General features: G+C 43.2%; 1 protein-coding gene across 1 annotated transcript in view; it reads left to right on the top strand.

Annotated features, from left to right (window-relative positions):
- LOC148509075 (B-cell receptor CD22-like) overlaps positions 1-19816 on the top strand; it is a 78791-nt gene that overhangs the window by 16440 nt on the left and 42535 nt on the right. The window contains exon 2 of the mRNA XM_088443617.1: positions 12112-12489. Within this exon, the coding sequence (XP_088299743.1) occupies positions 12112-12489 (378 nt within the window). The remainder of the gene's footprint in view (positions 1-12111; positions 12490-19816) is intronic.

Genomic DNA, 19816 nt, shown 5'->3' with positions numbered 1-19816 from the left:
TTTTTTTTAAAAAAAGCATAAAAACAGCTAAAATCACAGAATTTGTTGGTTTCTCTGCTCCTATGCTATTATTAACCTCAATAACCTTAATTTCCACTCATTTCCAGTCTATTCTGAACACCTCACACCTCACAATAGTGTTTTCATGTCCAAAAGGTTGCACCGAGGTAGCTGGATGACTATGCTAAGCGACACGAGTGGGCGGCACAAACACGTGACCCATCTAGGAGTGACACTGCAGTGGCAGACAGGATGGCAGTTAGAAAAACTAGGCCCCAAACTGTACATAATGCAAAGAAAAAAAAGAAGTGCAAGATGGAATTGTCCTTTGGCCCTCCCACCCACCCTTATGTTGTATAAACAGGACATGCACACTTTAACAAATCAATAATTTCAGCGCCAGGGTCTGCCACACAACTGTGGCTGAAATGATTGGTTCGTTTGGGCCCCCACAAAACAAGCTGGCAATTAATGTGTCCCTGCACAAACTGGCTCTACGGAGGCAAGATGTCATCCTCATCCTCCTCATCCACCAATTCCTCACCCTCTTCAGTGTGTACATCCTCATCCTCACAAAGTATTAACTCGTCCCCACTTGAATCCACCACCACAGGTCCCTCTGTACCTTCTGGAGGCTGGTCTCCCTGGAAGAGCTGATAATTCATTTTGATGAACATCATCTTCTCCACATTCTGTGGAAGCAACCTCCTACGCCTTTCGCTGACAAGGTTCCCGGCTGCACTAAACACTCTTTCGGAGTACACACTGGAGGGGGGGCAACTCAGGTAAAATAGAGCCAGCTTGTACAGGGGCCTCCAAATTGCCTCTTTTTCCTGCCAGTACAGGTATGGACTGTCTGACATGCCTACTTGGATGCTGTCACCGATGTAATCCTCCACCATTCTGTCAATGGTGACAGTATCATATGCAGTGACAGTAGACATGTCAGAAATTGTTGCCAGGTCCTTCAGTCCGGACCAGATGTCCAAACTTGGTCCTGCCTGCCCTGCATCACCGCCAGCGGGTTGCTTAGGATACCTAAGTTTTTTCCTGGCAGCCCCAGTTGCGGGAGAAAATGAAGAAGGAGCCGTTGACGTGTCACGTTCCGCTTCAGCTGACAGTGTGTTCACCAGCAGGTCTTTGCACCTCTGCAGGCTTGTGTCGGCCGGAAAGAGAGACACCACATAGGCTTTAAACCTAGGATCAAGCACGGTGGCCAAAATGTAGTGGTCTGATTTCAACAGATTGACCACCCTGGAATCCTGGCAAAGCGAATGAAGGGCTTCATCCACAAGTCCCACATGCCGAGCGGAATCGTTCCGTCTTAGCTCCTCCTTCACTTTCTCCAGCTGCTTCTGCAAAAGCCTGATGAGGGGAATGACCTGACTCAAGCTGGCTGTGTCTGAACTGACTTCACGTGTGGCAAGTTCGAAGGGCTGGAGAACCTTGCACAACACGGAAATCATTCTCCACTGCGCTTGAGTCAGGTGCATACCCCCTCCTTTGCCTATGTCATAGGTGGATGTATAGGCTTGTATGGCCTTTTGCTGCTCCTCCATCCTCTGAAGCATATAGAGGGTTGAGTTCCACCGCGTCACAACCTCTTGCTTCAGGTGATGGCGGGGCAGGTTCAAGAGTGTTTGCTGGCGCTCCAGTCTTCGGCACGCAGTCGCTGAATGGCGAAAGTGGCCAGAAATTTTTCGGGCCACCCAAAGCGTCTCCTGCACGCCCCTGTCGCTTTTCAGAAAATTCTGCACCACCAAGTTTATTGTGTGAGCAAAACATGGGACGTGCTGGAATTTGCCCAGATGTAATGCCCGCACAATATTGGTGGCGTTGTCAGATATCACAAATCCCCAGGAGAGTCTAAGTGGGGTAAGCCACTGGGCGATGATTTCCCTCAGTTTCTCTAAGAGGTTGTCGGCGGTGTGCCTCTTACTGAAACCGGTGATACACAGCGTAGCCTGCCTTGTAACGAGCTGGCGTTTCTGAGATGCTGCTACTGGTGACGCTGCTGCTGTTGCTGCGTAAGGTGATACATCTACCCAGTGGGCTGTCACAGTCATATAGTCCTTAGTCTGCCCTGTTCCACTTGTCCACATGTCCGTGGTTAAGTGGACATTGTGTACAACGGCATTTTTCAGGACACTGAGGACACTTTTTCTGACGTTTCTGTACAGTCTCGGTATCGCCTGCCTAGTGAAGTGGAATCTAGACGGGATTTGGAACCGGGGACACACTACCTCCATCAATTGTCTAAATCCCACTGCACTAATGGCGGATACCGGACGCACGTCTAACACCAACATAGCAGTCAAGGCCTCAGTTATACGTTTTGCTTCAGGATGACTGCTGTCGTACTTCATCCTCCTCGCTAAGGACTGTTGGAGGGTCAATTGTTTAGTAAAAGTACTGGTGTTCCTACTTCCTCTCTGGGATGATGAACGACTCCCAGCAGCAGCAACAGCAGCAGCGGCAGCAGTAGGCGTAGCAATGCAGGATCCTCCAGAGGAATCCCGGATAGGAGAGTCAGTCATGCCAGTGACATGGCCTGCAGGACTACTTCCGATCCTGACTAAGGAGGAAATTGACGAGGAGGGAGTTGACGGTGTGGTTTGCAGGCGCTTGGATACAACAGGACAACGGGATTTAGGTGTCCCTGGACTGCTTACGGTCTTAGCCAAAGTTTCTGAACTTGACAGTAACTTTTTATGAACGCGCTGCAGGTGCCGTATAAGGGAGGATGTTCCTAGGTGGTTGACGTCCCTACCCCTACTTATTTCACCTTTACATATGGTACATATGGCAAGACAGTTGTTGTCCGGATTTGGATAGAAATATTGCCAGACCAAAGAGGTGGAATGTTTGGTCTTCTGCCCAGGCATGACCGTGATGGGCTTTTTCATCCCACGGACAACAACTGTCTCCCCCGGAGCCTGATTTAAACAAACCACATCACCATCAGAATCCTCCTTGCCAACTTCCTCCTCAGCGCCAGCTACACCAGTATCCTCATCCTGTTGTACTTCAACAGTGACATCTTCAATTTGCATATCAGCAAGTGGACTGTGGGTGCTCCTTTCAGCACTTGCAGGGGGCGTGCAAATGGTGGAAAGAGCCACCTCTTCCCGTCCAGTGCTGGGAAGGTCAGGCATCGCAACCACCACCACACTTGGACTCTCCTTGGGGATTTGTGATATCTTCTTAGAAAGCAGAGTTCTTCGCTGTGCTTTTGCCAGCTTAACTCTTTTGATTTTTTTAGTGGGAGGAGGGCTTCCATCGTCATGTGAAGCTGAACCACTAGTCATGAACATACTAGGGATCGACCTTAGCCGTTCCTTGCCACTCCGTGTCGTAAATGGCATATTGGCAAGTTTACGTTTCTCTTCAGCTGATTTAAATGTCTTTTTCAAGGTCATTTTCCTGAACTTTGCCATTTGGGATAGTATGTGCCCTCTACTATGACATTGGGCATCGGCGTTGGCAGACGACGTTGATGGCATGTTATCGTCTATGTCATGACTAGTGGCAGCAGCTTCAGCACTAGGAGGAAGTGGTTCTTGATCTTTCTCTATTTTATTTTTATCGGAGAAAGTTTGGTCCTCCATTTATGTTATATCGATTTGATATATACGTGCGGCTAAACACAGAAAATAATTTTTTTTTGGTTTGGACTGGAGAGTATTTTCGGGGGTTACAGCACCCTTAACGGTCAAGCCAGCCGGCCCTTTACTTATGACACAGGCGCACGCTTGGCACTACTTTGTTGATGCACGTGCAGCTACTGCGCACACAATTCACAAATACAGAAAATAATTTTTTTTTGGTTTGTACTGGAGTGTACTTTGGGGGTTACAGCACCCTTTAATGGTCAAGCCAGCCGGCACTTTACTTATGACACAGGCGCACGCTTGGCACTACTTTGTTGATGCACGTGCGGCTACTGCGCACACAATTCACAAACACAGAAAATAATTTTTTTTTTGGTTTGGACTGGAGTGTACTTTCGGGGGTTACAGCACCCTTTAACGGTCAAGCCAGCCGGCCCTTTACTTATGACACAGGCGCACGCTTGGCACTACTTTGTTGATGCACGTGCGGCTACTGCGCACACAATTCACAAACACAGAAAATAATTTTTTTTTTGGTTTGGACTGGAGTGTACTTTGGGGGTTACAGCACCCTTTAACGGTCAAGCCAGCCGGCCCTTTACTTATGACACAGGCGCACGCTTGGCACTACTTTGTTGATGCACGTGCGGATACTGCGCACACAATTCACAAACACAGAAAATAATTTTTTTTTTGGTTTGGACTGGAGTGTACTTTCGGGGGTTACAGCACCCTTAACGGTCAAGCCAGCCGGCCCTTTACTTATGACACAGGCGCACGCTTGGCACTACTTTGTTGATGCACGTGCGGCTACTGCGCACACAATTCACAAACACAGAAAATTATTTTTTTTTGGTTTGGACTGGAGTGTACTTTCGGGGGTTACAGCACCCTTAACGGTCAAGCCAGCCGGCCCTTTACTTATGACACAGGCACACGCTTGTTACTACTTTGTTGATGCACGTGCGGCTACTGCGCACACAATTCACAAACACAGAAAATATTTATTTTTTGGTTTGGACTGGAGTGTACTTTGGGGGTTACAGCACCCTTTAACGGTCAAGCCAGCCGGCCCTTTACTTATAACACAGGCGCACGCTTGTTACTACTTTGTTGATGCACGTGCGGCTACTGCGCACACAATTCACAAACACAGAAAATAATTTTTTTTTTGGTTTGGACTGGAGTGTACTTTCGGGGGTTACAGATCCCTTAACGGTCAAGCCAGCCGGCCCTTTACTTATGACACAGGCGCACGCTTGGCACTACTTTGTTGATGCACGGCGGCTACTGCGCACACAATTCACAAACACAGAAAATAATTTTTTTTTTGAAATGGACTGGAGTGTACTTTCGGGGGTTACAGCACCCTTTAACGGTCAAGCCAGCCGGCCCTTTACTTATGACACAGGCGCACGCTTGGCACTACTTTGTTGATGCACGTGCGGCTACTGCGCACACAATTCACAAACACAGAAAATATTTTTTTTTTTGGTTTGGACTGGAGTGTACTTTCGGGGGTTACAGCACCCTTAACGGTCAAGCCAGCCGGCCCTTTACTTATGACACAGGCGCACGCTTGGCACTACTTTGTTGATGCACGTGCGGCTACTGCGCACACAATTCACAAACACAGAAAATTATTTTTTTTTTGGTTTGGACTGGAGTGTACTTTCGGGGGTTACAGCACCCTTAACGGTCAAGCCAGCCGGCCCTTTACTTATCACACAAGCACACGCTTGTTACTACTTTGTTGATGCACGTGCGGCTACTGCGCACACAATTCACAAACACAGAAAATATTTATTTTTTGGTTTGGACTGGAGTGTACTTTGGGGGTTACAGCACCCTTTAACGGTCAAGCCAGCCGGCCCTTTACTTATAACACAGGCGCACGCTTGTTACTACTTTGTTGATGCACGTGCGGCTACTGCGCACACAATTCACAAACACAGAAAATAATTTTTTTTTTGGTTTGGACTGGAGTGTACTTTGGGGGTTACAGCACCCTTTAACGATCAAGCCAGCCGGCCCTTTACTTATGACACAGGCGCACGCTTGGCACTACTTTGTTGATGCACGTGCGGCTACTGCGCACACAATTCACAAACACAGAAAATAATTTTTTTTTTGGTTTGGACTGGAGTGTACTTTCGGGGGTTACAGCACCCTTAACGGTCAAGCCAGCCGGCCCTTTACTTATGACACAGGCGCACGCTTGGCACTACTTTGTTGATGCACGTGCGGCTACTGCGCACACAATTCACAAACACAGAAAATAATTTTTTTTTTGGTTTGGACTGGAGTGTACTTTCGGGGGTTACAGCACCCTTAACGGTCAAGCCAGCCGGCCCTTTACTTATGACACAGGCGCACGCTTGGCACTACTTTGTTGATGCACGTGCGGCTACTGCGCACACAATTCACAAACACAGAAAATAATTTTTTTTGGTTTGGATTGGAGTGTACTTTCGGGGGTTACAGCACCCTTTAACGGTCAAGCCAGCCGGCCCTTTACTTATGACACAGGCGCACGCTTGGCACTACTTTGTTGATGCACGTGCGGCTACTGCGCACACAATTCACAAACACAGAAAATAATTTTTTTTTTGGTTTGGACTGGAGTGTACTTTGGGGGTTACAGCACCCTTTAACGGTCAAGCCAGCTGGCCCTTTACTTATGACACAGGCGCACGCTTGGCACTACTTTGTTGATGCACGTGCGGCTACTGCGCACACAATTCACAAACACAGAAAATAATTTTTTTTTGGTTTGGACTGGAGTGTACTTTCGGGGGTTACAGCACCCTTTAACGGTCAAGCCAGCCGGCCCTTTACTTATGACACAGGCGCACGCTTGGCACTACTTTGTTGATGCACGTGCGGCTACTGCGCACACAATTCACAAACACAGAAAATAATTTTTTTTTTGGTTTGGACTGGAGTGTACTTTGGGGGTTACAGCACCCTTTAACGGTCAAGCCAGCCGGCCCTTTACTTATGACACAGGCGCACGCTTGGCACTACTTTGTTGATGCACGTGCGGCTACTGCGCACACAATTCACAAACACAGAAAATATTTTTTTTTTTGGTTTGGACTGGAGTGTACTTTCGGGGGTTACAGCACCCTTAACGGTCAAGCCAGCCGGCCCTTTACTTATGACACAGGCGCACGCTTGGCACTACTTTGTTGATGCACGTGCGGCTACTTGCGCACACAATTCACAAACACAGAAAATAATTTTTTTTCTGGTTTGGACTGGAGTGTACTTTCGGGGGTTACAGCACCCTTAACGGTCAAGCCAGCCGGCCCTTTACTTATGACACAGGCGCACGCTTGGCACTACTTTGTTGATGCACGTGCAGCTACTGCGCACACAATTCACAAACACAGAAAATAATTTTTTTTTGGTTTGGATTGGAGTGTACTTTCGGGGGTTACAGCACCCTTTAACGGTCAAGCCAGCCGGCCCTTTACTTATGACACAGGCGCACGCTTGGCACTACTTTGTTGATGCACATGCGGCTACTGCGCACACAATTCACAAACACAGAAAATATATTATTTTTTTAGCACTTGGGGGGAGCACCCCTGATGGACAGAGCACCCCCTGGAAAACACTACAGCACCCCTTTAGGACTGGGACACTGCACAGGACTTTGGAGTGGACACAGCCCCTATGGAGAACTGACTGCACAACACAGTGCAGCCAGCCCCTATGGACTTTGAAGTAGTAGACACAGCCCCTATTAACAACAGCAGCACAGCACAACACAGCCAGCCCCTATGGACTTTGAAGTAGTGGACAACAGCAGCACTACACTACACTACACTACACAGCCCTAACTCCCACCCTCCCTCTTCACTGTCCACAGCCGAGTGAGAAAATGGCGCCGACGCGGGTACCTTATATAGGATCCAAAACCCGCGAGACTCGGAAGGCGGGATGATGACGTTTTGCCTCGATTTCAGATCCGAGTCAGGCGGGAAAAGTCGAGCCTGACTCGGATTGGACTCGGATCGGGGGGGCTCGGGGGGGTTCGGATTTCAGAAATCCGAACCCGCTCACCCCTAATATATATGAACAAATGCAGTCCGGCACTCAATTTCTGTTTAAAACAGCATGCTCCGGTGCCATATCCAAATGAATGTATGTAGTAAACACTGGAAGACAGAGAGCACTCAAGTAGACTATAGAAATGATGAACCTCAGTGCAGTTTAATGGTCAACGTTTCGGAGTGACCTCCTTTATCAAGACTGAATACAAAAATGCAACATAAACATACATTTATATAACTTACCATCAGCGTGACATATACAGACCTAAACTCCCACCGGCAGGTCCCAATGACGTCACCAGAGCGACTCCTGGCCGATCAGAAACTCTCCAGGGGGCGTGGTCTGCAAGGATCATAGTGCAACACCGTCACCAGGACAACAATATACACAAACTTAAAAACACTTTCGGATTGCGTACAGTCCAGAGAGAAGTCTCACAGCAGTGTAAGCATAACAATCAATAGGAACATAACTCCCACCAACCTCAAATCTAATAAAACAAAACCAATTAATGGATACAATAATCTATGACTCGGTGGCAGAGGATAATACCTAATAAATGTATATCAATGCCAACACAGCCTGGGAACAAAATAGAAGCCATACTGCAACTTGTGGCAACCACATCTATATCTAGAAATAAATACAGTACTTAGATATCTGATCAGAATTAACTGCAGAAGGAAGATTTGCCTTGCCGCCAGTGGTGGTGCAACCAGGAGATGCCGACCGTAATAGGTGAATAAATGCACCACACAATCTGCCGACAGTTGCTACCCCTCTAAGACTTATTTTTTGGATTTGACTGGACTTCGTTTGTTACCAGGCTCCATAGCTATATCATGGACTTCTAAGGCTGTACATGTGTCCAGGGCCATTAAGAGCCAGCCCAGGCACAAGTGAAGGGGCATGGATTCACTGTGAGAGGTGTGGTCACGCCATCCTAAGGGAAAAAAAGCAACAAACTGCTGAGGATGGGGGCACCCAGTGCAAATCCAGGGGGGGGATCAGGAAGTCAGGATCAGCAGTCTCCCTTTATAACCCAGCGCACAGCCGCGTGTGCTTGGCTGCTCAGCTGACAGGAAGGATGGAGGGGGGGCAGTGTCAGACCTTAGACTCCCACCAGGCCACTCCAGCATGCCAGGGTAATTTGTACCCATTCCACCCCTCTCGGCGCCCCTGCATGTGTCCAAGAGTCAAATGTATCTTGTGATCCTTGCACTGTAAGGAGACAGACAGGGAGCTATACTATAGAAGACGTAGACTGTACACTTTGCCTGCCTTATACATTTTTAACAAAGACAAATGTCAACATCAACACTGGAAGAATCCAGTTCAAATTAATTTCAGTCATTTTGCACTTATATATGAAGCTCTATTGCCAGCCTTAGTACCAAATCCACATCAATAACAATAGTGGCATAAACATAAAATCAATTATACTAATAAAATATTTTATTTATTTATATATATATATATATATATATATATATAGTGGGGCAAAAAAGTATTTGGACAGCCACCGATTGTGCAAGTTGTTGCACTTTAACATACCCGGTATGAGAGAGGTCTGTAATTTCCATCATAGGTACACTTTAACTGTGAGAGACAGAATCTGAACAAAAGATTCCAGAAATCACATTGTATGATTTTTAAACAATTTATTTGTATATTCTAGCAGAAAATAAATATTTGGACACCTACCAACCAGCAAGAATTCTGGATTTCACAGACCTGTTACTTCTTCCTTAGGAAGCTCATTTATCCTCCTCTCGTTACCTGTATTAATGGCACCTGTTTGAACTGGTTAACTGTATAAAAGACACCTGTCCACACCCTCAAACAGTCAGACTGCAACCTCTCCACCATGGCCAAGACCAGAGAGCTGTCTAAGGACACCAGGGACAAAATTGTAGACCTGCACAAGGCTGGGATGAGCTACTCGACAATAGGCAAGCAGCTTGGTGAGAAGAGATCAACTGTTGGTGCAATTATTAAAAAATTGAAGAAATACAAGATCACTGACAATCTCCCTTGACCAAGGGCTCCATGCAAGATCTCACCTCGTGGGGTATCAATGATCTTGAGAACGGTGAGGGATCAACCTAGAACTACACGGGGGACCTGGTCAATGACCTCAAGAGAGCTGGGACCACAGTCACAAAGGTTACCATTAGTAACACACTACGTCGTCATGGATTCAAATCCTGCAGCGCCCAAAAGGTCCCCCTGCTTAAGCCAGCACATGTCCAGGCCCATCTAAAGTTTGCCCGTAACCAACTGGATGATCCAGAGGAGGATTGGGAGAATGTCATGTGGTCAGATGAGACCAAAATAGAACTTTTTGGTATACACTCCACACGCCGTGTTTGGAGGAAGAAGAATGATGAGTGGCACCCCAAAAACACCATACCCACTGTGAAGTATGGGTATGGAAACATCATGCTTTGGAGATGCTTTTCTGCAAAGGGGACAGGACGACTGATCCGTATTACGGAGAGGATGAATAGGGCCATGTATCGTGACATTTTGGGGAAAAACCTCCTTCCCTCAGTTAGAGCATTGATGATGCAACGTGGCTGGGTCTTCCAGCATGACAATGACCCCAAACACACCGCCCGGGCAACTAAGGAGTGGCTCCGTAAGAAGCATTTCAAGGTCCTGGATTGGCCTAGCCAGTCTCCAGACCTCAACCCAATAGAAAATCTGTGGAGGGAGTTGAAAGTCCGTGCTGCCCGGTGACAGCCCCAAAACATGATACATCTAGAGAAGATCTGCATTGAAGAGTGGGCCAAAATACCTGCTGCAGTGTGTGCAAACCTGGTCAAGAACTACAGGAAACATTTGACCTCTGTAATTGCCAACCGAGGTTACTTTACAAAGTATTGAGTTAAAACTTTTTGATTGTCCAAATATTTATTTTCCGCAAGAATATACAAATAAATTGTTTAAAAATCATACAATGTGATTTCCGGAATTTTTTGTTCTGATCCTGTCTCTCACAGTTGAAGTGTACCTATGATGGAAATTACAGACCTCTCTCATCTTTTATAGTGCAACAACTTGCACAATCGGTGGCTGTCCAAATACTTTTTTGCCCCACTATATATATATATATATATGGTGTTTTTATGGGGTGTCCAAGTTAATTATCATATAGTGGGACTGACATCAAACTAGGGGGTATCTTTACCATCCATCGGGATGTCACATGGTTATTGCATTTTAATGATATGCTGAGCAAGCCTGACATAGCATTTAATTCTTTCGCCATTTTAATTCTGTTGGAAAAAGCCGTTGAGGATTGAAGCCATTGACAACCTATTGGTTAGAAAAAATGCCTCTTCATAATAGAGACAGTAGTAATATATTTTGTATCTAATTTGAGGTGGCAAGCCTACATTTATTTTCTTTATTTTACAAAATGTCACACATGTTGCCAGTTTATTTTAAAATAAAAATCCTTGGCATACAGTATCGTGATTTTTAAAAACTGCAATGCAGACAATTGCCACCAGTTGGCGTTTTAGCAACATAAATAGCTCTGTACCGTGCATGTTCAATGTTTCTTATTGACAACCAGGAGATCCGGTAGCTGGCGCACGTGAAGACACATCCTCAGGGTAGTTTTTGTTAAAAAATACCCTCAGAAGTGCATAGAAAGGATTTGCGAAGACAGAGATTACTCACAAGCTCTGTCCCGTGATGCAAATCTTAATAGACTCATATGATAAATGCAAATATTGCTATGCAAATGTAATCAATATTTTTGTATTACATTCACATTTTTTTCTGAATAGTGATAAATATGCCCATCTGTCCTATGAATTGGGGATAAGTGCTGATGTGCACACACCAGGGGAGAGCATAAAGTAGTATATCAAGGAAGACCCTCAGGGGTATATTTACTAAAATGAGAGTATTTAGAAGTGGATATGTTGCCCATAGCAACCAATCAGGTTGTAGCTATTATGTTCTAAAAGATGCAAGTTAAATGTTAAGTAGAATCTGACTGGTTGCTATGGGCAAAAACACTCACTTTAGTAAATTTACCCCTCAGTGTATCCTCTAGTGACTGTCTGGTGTTAACTGTATCAAAAATAAATTAATTGAATCAGAGAAAAAAAACCTGTCATTGTGTCCTGCTTTATAGTTGCACTAAACAATTCCTATTTTGCATAAAGCACACATATTTAGCATACATGCACGTTAAAAGCCCTATATCAAAACAAAAATCACAACAACAAAAAATGATACAGATTTGACATGAGCTGAATTGAAAGGTATGTATAGTTATAAGAATAATTTCTGTTATCTCTTTCATGTCCAGGTGGATCAGTTAGCAGGAAATGACCACATTATTTTATATTTAAAATAAAAAAAATAATAACTAAAATTAATATTATTTATTTCACCTGTTTTTATTTTTGTTCCTTAGGCTCGGCTAATTCTAATGTTATTGATAAGAAGTACGTGACCGTTTTAAAAAATGTGAAAGCCTGGAGTGGCTCTTGTGTCCTGTTACCATGTACACATAGTTACCCGGAAGTAATAAAAAATTACACATGGTTATACAATCCAGCGTACAAAGAGGATGATTTTACAGGGAAAATTGTTTACAATAGCCTGAAGATGACACGGCTTGATAGTTTGTTTGAGGGCAATGTGATATATTTTGGAAAGACAGAAAACGACTGCACCATACTAATAAAGAATCTGACGGATCAACACAGCGGACAATATGGACTGAGACTGAGGAAAGACAACCCTGCTTTTAAGTGGATGTCAAAAACCTACGTAAACGTCACAGTATCAGGTAAGCTGGTGGATGTATGCTAAGCAGTAACTTCATTACCATGGGGATGTGTCACACTTTATTAAAGAAAAAAACATATGTACTAAACAAGGTTGTTGGTTTATTAACTTTATTTCCTTGTATTTGAGTTAAATGTATCTTGATAGAGGACCAAAGAGAGAGGAAAAACAAACAGGGATTAAAGTCAATGCAATTAATTATTGGAGAGCTGACCCAATTTGTCCAATAATTTACGCTGGTTACATTACAATGATAAACGCTCATGTTCACATTTTTACACACTGAAGCCTAAATTATTTAAATAAACTCAATAACTTTTAGATATCCAGTTTAGTTATAGGCTGTATAACCTCAATGCCTGTCTTTAGTTGGGGATTTATAAATTTATATTTTTATTAATTTATTAACAGTTTCTTATATATCGCAGCATATTCCGTTGTGCTTTACAATTGGAAACATTGATCAAACAAAACTGGGTAATAACAGACAGAAATATAGGTAGGAAGGTCCTGCTCGCAAGCTTACAATCTATAGGGAAATAGGCATTGATACACAAGGACAGGTGCTATATATTGCATTATGCTCCAGCCATGTTTCTTGGTGGGCTGCATGATCCAGTGATACAGGAATGTCGGCCAAATGTCAGGATGATGTGAAAGAAAGACAGTGTGTGAGGTTATGTGTGGACTGTGAAAGGGAATGCAATAAGATATATATGGTGTAATGGTTAGCATTACTGCCTCACAGCACTGAGGTCATGGGTTCGATTCCCATCACGGACCTAACTGTGCGGAGTTTGTATATTCTCTCTGTGCTTGCGTGGGTTTTCTCCGGGTACTCCGGTTTCCACCCACACTCCAAAAATATACTAGTAGGTTAATTGGCTCCTACCAAAAAATTAACCCTAGTTTGAATGTATGTGCGTGTACATGTTGTATGGAATATAGATTGTAAGCTCCACTGGGGCAGGGACTGATGTGAGTAGCCAAATACGTCTGTAAATCGCTGCGAAATATGTGTGCACTATATAAATAACTAGTATTAAATAAATCATGAATAAATAATAAATGAATAAGATATGGAAGCTATTAAGGTTATGAGGGCGGTTCTGGAATTTAATAAGCTTGCCTGAAGAGGCGAGATTTCAGGGAACACTTGAAGGGTTGAAGACTAGAAGAAAGTCTTATTGTGCATGGTAAAGCATTCCATAGAGTGGGTGCAGCCCAAAAAAAGTCCTGTAACTGTAAATGGGAGCAAGTAATGCGTGGGGATGAGAGACAGGTTGGGAGATATGTTGAGATGAGTAAAGTGATGTATGATGGTGTGATTTGGGTAATAGCCTTATGTGTAAGAAAAAGTATTTTATATTGAATATGGTACAAAACCGGCAACCAATGGAGAGACTAACAGAGTGGAGCAACAGACAATGAACGTTGGCAAGGAAGATCAGCCTCACAGCCGCATTCATAATGAATTGTAATGGCGAGAGCCTGTTTTTTGGAGGACCAGTAAGGAGACTATTGCAATAGTCAATGCAGAAAATAATGAGTGTATGAATTAGAATTTTTGCAGTGTCTTGTATGAGATATGGTCGAATTTTGGGTATGTTTTTTAGATGTATGTAACATGATTTTGAGACAGATTGAATGTGGGGAACAAAGGACAGTTCAGAGTCAAGGATGACACTTAGACAGCGAGCTTGTGGGGCAGGGTGGATTGTCGAGTAATCAACAGTTATAGAGAGATCAGGTTGGTAACTGTTATTGGCTGGTGGAAATACAATTAATTCTGTTTTAAAAATATTAAGTTTGAGGTGGCGAGATGACATCCAATATGAAATGGCAGAGAGACATTCAGTGACAAAGACCAAGACAGATGTTGATAAATCTGGGGAGGATTGGTAGATTTGAGTATCATCTGCATACCAATGATACTGAAATCCAAAAGAGCAGATTGAGAATAGCAGAGGACCTAAAACAGAGCCTTGTGGTACTCCAACTGATAGAGGTAGCGAGGAGGAAGCAGAATCCGAAGATTGAACAGTGAAACAGTGATTAGATAGGTAGGATGAGAACAAAGAAAGGGCTGTGTCCTTAAGACCTAGGGATTGTAGTATTTGCATGAGAAGAGAGTGGTCAACAGTGTCAAAAGCAGCAGAGAGATCTAGAAGAATTAGATGTGAGTATTTGTCTTAGCCTTGGCAGTGACCAGATTATTTACTAAATTAGTCAGTGCTGTCTCTGTGGAGTGTTGGGAATGAAAGCCAGACTGAAGTGGGTCCAATAACTTGTGAGCTAAGAAAGTGTGTGAGGTGGGTATAGACAAGTCTCTCAAGTAGCTTGGAGAGGCATGGGAGTTGGGATGGTAATTTGAGAGAGTGTTAGGGTCAGAATTTTGTTTTTTCAGAAAGGAAGTAATCACTGCGTGCTTGAACAATGATCGAAAGATACAAGTAGAGAGAGAGATATTACAGATTTTAGTTAGGGTTGGGATGAGCACAGGAGACAGAGCTTTACTGATTTGTGAGGGTATAGGATCAAGAGGAGAGGTAATAGAGTAGGAAAATGAGATGAGTGTAGATACTTCATCTTCATTTGTGGGGTCAAATGAAGAGAATGTGCCAGAGAGTTCAGGTAGGGTATTGAGCAGGTCACTAGCTGAGGAAGAGCATACCATTTCATTTTGGATCTTATCAATCTTGTCCTTGAAATAGGAAGTACGATCTTGTGCACAGATAGTAGCAGGTGGGTTGGGTGAGGGAGGGGTAAGAAGCAGTTTAAATGTATTAAAAAGTTGCTTGGGGTTAGAGGCTTGAGCAGAGATAAGAGATTACAAATATGTTTGTTTGGCAGCATCCAGAGCATTACCAAAGAGCAGTAGATAGTCTTATATGTGAGGAAGTCACTTGGCGTACGAGACTTACGCCACTGACGTTCTACTTTACGTGAGAATTTTTGTAGAGGCCTTGTTAAGTTAGAATGCCACTGTTGATGTCTAAGGGGTTGCCTAGTACTTTTCTATATTCAGAGTAAAATTATTCCGCACCCATAGTATATTCAGTAGTTTGTCACCTATGAAAAGAGATATTGATACCCTTGAAATTTTATTTGAGCAGATTCATCCAAATTAGGATGCAGAATTAGGAATTCATGGTCTACATTCACTCCAAATCACCAGTTAGAATTGATGAACTGCACAATCAGAATTCGCCTTGCTCAGTTTTCAACATGTAAGTGTTTCTGTGGAATGGAGATGGCTTTGCACCATTCCAAAAGTAAGAGACAGACGTAAGATAAGTAGATAGTTGACAGCACTACCTAACCTCTTCTCATTGGGTGTGGTATATTTTGCTGACATTTATTATATCAACTACTGACATTGACCAGGTCAACATTCATCATGTTGACACAGGTGAAATGTTGACATCATTAGATTGTCGACAAAATGTTTCTGGTGGTCTAGAGGTGACTTGCCAGGCCTGGTGGGTCTGGCGGCTCCAGCGGTGTCTTCCAGATCTGGCGGTGACAACAAAATGATGTCTGGCAGATCCTGCTGTGCTTCTGGCAGTAAGTATGGCTAACCTCTAACCCTAACCCTAGTCCTAGCCCTAACAATCCCCCTAATGCCTAACTCTAACATCCCCCTTCCCCCGTAGCCTAATCATAAACTCCCCTTACTGCCTAACCCTCCCTTCCCGTAGCCTATCCCTAACCCTGTGCTGACGGTCAGTGCAGAATTTCACATGTTGAAATTCTGCAGTTGCCGACATTTTCAATGTCAATATTTCAAACATTTTAGCACCTTAACTGTTGACATTGTGGTGTCCAAATTATGAATGCCAATGTTGCAAATGTGGACATTATGACTACAGTCCTTCTCAATATAATTAACCAAAATTCACTTCTGAAGCTAATTGGTGCTTTCTATGTTGCTTGTGCATATACAGATGTGTCCTTTTTGAATGCACCCACGCACTGCGAGATGCGTCTTTTCACGGGCGTGGGCATTAAGCGGGAGCGTTCGCACCAGGCGATCCTACGGATGAACCAGATGCATATGCTGATTTGTTGGCGCGCTTTGCACATTAAGTCTTGCGAAAAGTTGCAGCCGCAGCAAAGACGTAGATGGACACATCTGTATTATTTTTTTGTGTACAGGTTTTAGCATTTTTTGGGCATGAGATGGATGGAGAGTTCTACCTGCTGTATTTTCGTTTTTATGGAAACTTATTAGAGAATCCGTATATGACAAATTAATAAAAAAGTTACTACCTAGTCTTAATTCGGGTCTGCTGCAAGTGCAGCAGATTGCATGTAACAGGTCCATATTACATGATTTTATTTGTTTTCTCAGTTTTAAAGGAATCCAAAACCAAGTCTGAATCTGAACCAAAACATTTGAGGGTGTTTTTACCAAAACCACAACAGGGCGTCCGCACACATCTCTAGTAAAAACATGGGTATAAGTTTATGTGACATATGCCTGGTGTGTGCCAATGGTATCTTGCAATGTAAATGCATCAATATATGTATTTGTTAGTGTTCCAATTACATTTTGGATTGGAAATTAGCACCATAGGCAATCGTCTGGGTTCACCTAATGGTAGCGCCAAACTGCTGCCTATTGTTCTCTTCTACTCAAATGTATCCTAATAAATATTATTTTTGGTAGTTAGAAAAAATACAGATCTCATTAAAGTGTATTTTTTATTTTTTACATCTACATAATTTTGTTCCTATTTCATTTTTTTATGACATATGTAAAAAGGCTTACAAACCAATATAATTAACTAAAATATTTATTTTGCTATATAAAATTGTGAAAGTCTCTAAAACGTGCATATGTAGAATGGTTGTGTTACCAATAGCAACCACTTCAGTCTTTGTTTTCATTTTTGTCACTAAACTAGAAAAAATTAAAGCTGCAATCCCATTTGGATTCTTTGGGCAGCGCCAATATTTACCCTTTACACTTGTTTTTATAATGCCCCCTAAGTCTTTTAATAGCAACGATATCAATTATGTATTTAGGCCCTCATTCAGAGCCGCTCGCTAGCGGCCGTACGCTCGTTCCGAGCGATGTTCGCACATCTGCGCATGCGTACGGTTTTTAGTACGCATGCGCGAACCAGTCAGTGCGGCCGAAAATTGTTTGTACGCTATATAGCGAGTGCCTGCTATTTTGAGTGACAGAATGAGGCGTATGTGGGTGGTAACAGGGGAAGGTGCTTGTAAACGGGGGAGTGGAATTCGAACGCAGGCGTGCTTAAAGGTCAAAACGGGCGTTTTAAGGGAGTGCATAATTAATACAGCAGCGTCATTGACCACGTCACTTGGTTTTTTTTAACTCAGAACTGCTCGGAAAATAGAGGTTGAAAAAACCAACCACAAGAATAGCGAGCAGTTCATACGCTGTACGATGTACTCGATTGATCTAATAAATAGCGGACATGACGTATGGTGCGAGCGGCCAGGGGGCGTTTTTATCAAATAAACGAGCGTATGTTTTGCTCGCTCGTTCAGACTTAGAGGTGTGAACAGACTGCAATTTGCGAACGGATCATTTGAATAGCCACCCCTTGTTTTTGAACGAACGACCGCAAATAGCGAACGGCTCTGAATCAGGCCCTTAGTTTTTTTTTTCAAACAATTTTTATTGACAGATTGACACAAAGAACAAAATACAAAACACAATGTCAGATACAAATATTTCATATAAAATATCCAATAACATACAAACAAATAAATATCAGTAGGATATACAGCAGAAAGGGGGTGTAAACAAATATATGAGTCCCATATTTGGTCATAAGGCCAACCGCATCATTTAGAAAGCTATTCCTGAACCCAGAACTTCCAATTGATACCATTCCGTTAAACCAAAGCATTTTCTTAATGCTTCTTTTAATACATCCGAAACTGTATGAATATAGGGGAGCCATGTTTCAAAAAAGATTTCCGTCTGTTTTTCTTTATGTAAAGATACTTCTGTCCAATCCATATAAAATAAAAAGGAACATTTGGTATAGAATAAATTTGCGGGAAGTGGATCAGATGAGATCCATTGTGATAAAATGAACCTTTTAGCAGCTGCTGCCAATTTAGTAAGTAAAATGCGGTTGCCCTTAGGAGCCGCTATGGCTTTTTGCAGAACACTCTATCATTTTTTAATTTCTGTTTAAGTTTAACATGGTTTTAATTTAAAATACAGTCACCATTTATTATTTTTTATTTTTTCTCCACCTGGACGTTATACTTCCGCCACTTGCACACCCTGCCAGATGAAACCTACGCAGTGCGCCCCAGATGGCTGCCTCGGATGGTTCTTTCTTGGGCAGGATGAACAAACACGTGGATCTATTCATTCAGTGCGTTTCATATTTCACATGTTTCAGTCACCCGGAAATCTCATGCCCAAACTGCAGCACTGCTTTCTGTATTTACTATTCCCTGTTCTGTAAAATGTACTTCCACCCCACTGTATGCTATACTGGTGTGCTTAACATCCACTGTATGATATACTGGTGTGCTATACATCCACTGTATGATATACTGGTGTGCTGTACATCCACTAAATGATATACTGGCGTGCTATACCTCACTGTATGATATACTGGTGTGCTATACCCCCACTGTATGATATACTGGTGTACTATACCTCCACTGTATGATATACTGGTGTGCTGTACCTCCACTGTATGATATACTGGTGTACTATACCTCCACTGTATGATATACTGGTGTGCTATACATCCACTGTATGCTATACTGGTGTGCTATACATCCACTGTATGATATACTGGTGTGCTATACCCCCACTGTATAATATACAGGTGTGCTATACCTCCACTGTATGCTATACTGGTGTGCTATACATCCTCTGTATGATATACTGGTGTGCTATACCCCCACTGTATGATATACTGGTGTGCTATACATCCACTGTATGATATACTGGTGTGCTATACATCCACTGTATGATATACTGGTGTGCTGTACCTTCCCCGGAATGATATACTGGTGTGCTATACATCCACTGTATGATATACTGGTGTGCTATACCCCCACTGTATGCTATACTGGTGTGCTATTCCTCCACTGTATGATATACTGGTGTGCTATACCCCCACTGTTTGATATACTTGTGTGCTGTACATCCACTGTATGATATGCTGGTGTGCTATACCCACTGTATGATATACTGGTGTGCTATACATCCACTGTATGATATACTGGTGTGCTATACCTCACTGTATGATATACTGGTGTGCTGTATATCCACTGTATGATATATTGGTGTGCTATACCTCACTGTATGATATACTGGT

The sequence above is a fragment of the Taudactylus pleione genome, unplaced genomic scaffold (genome assembly GCF_031769625.1).
Source record: "Taudactylus pleione unplaced genomic scaffold, aTauple2 ptg000332l, whole genome shotgun sequence".
Taxonomy (NCBI): Eukaryota; Metazoa; Chordata; class Amphibia; order Anura; family Myobatrachidae; genus Taudactylus; species Taudactylus pleione.
Note: the sequence above shows the minus strand (reverse complement) of the source record. Positions and strands in the feature narration are given on the sequence as shown.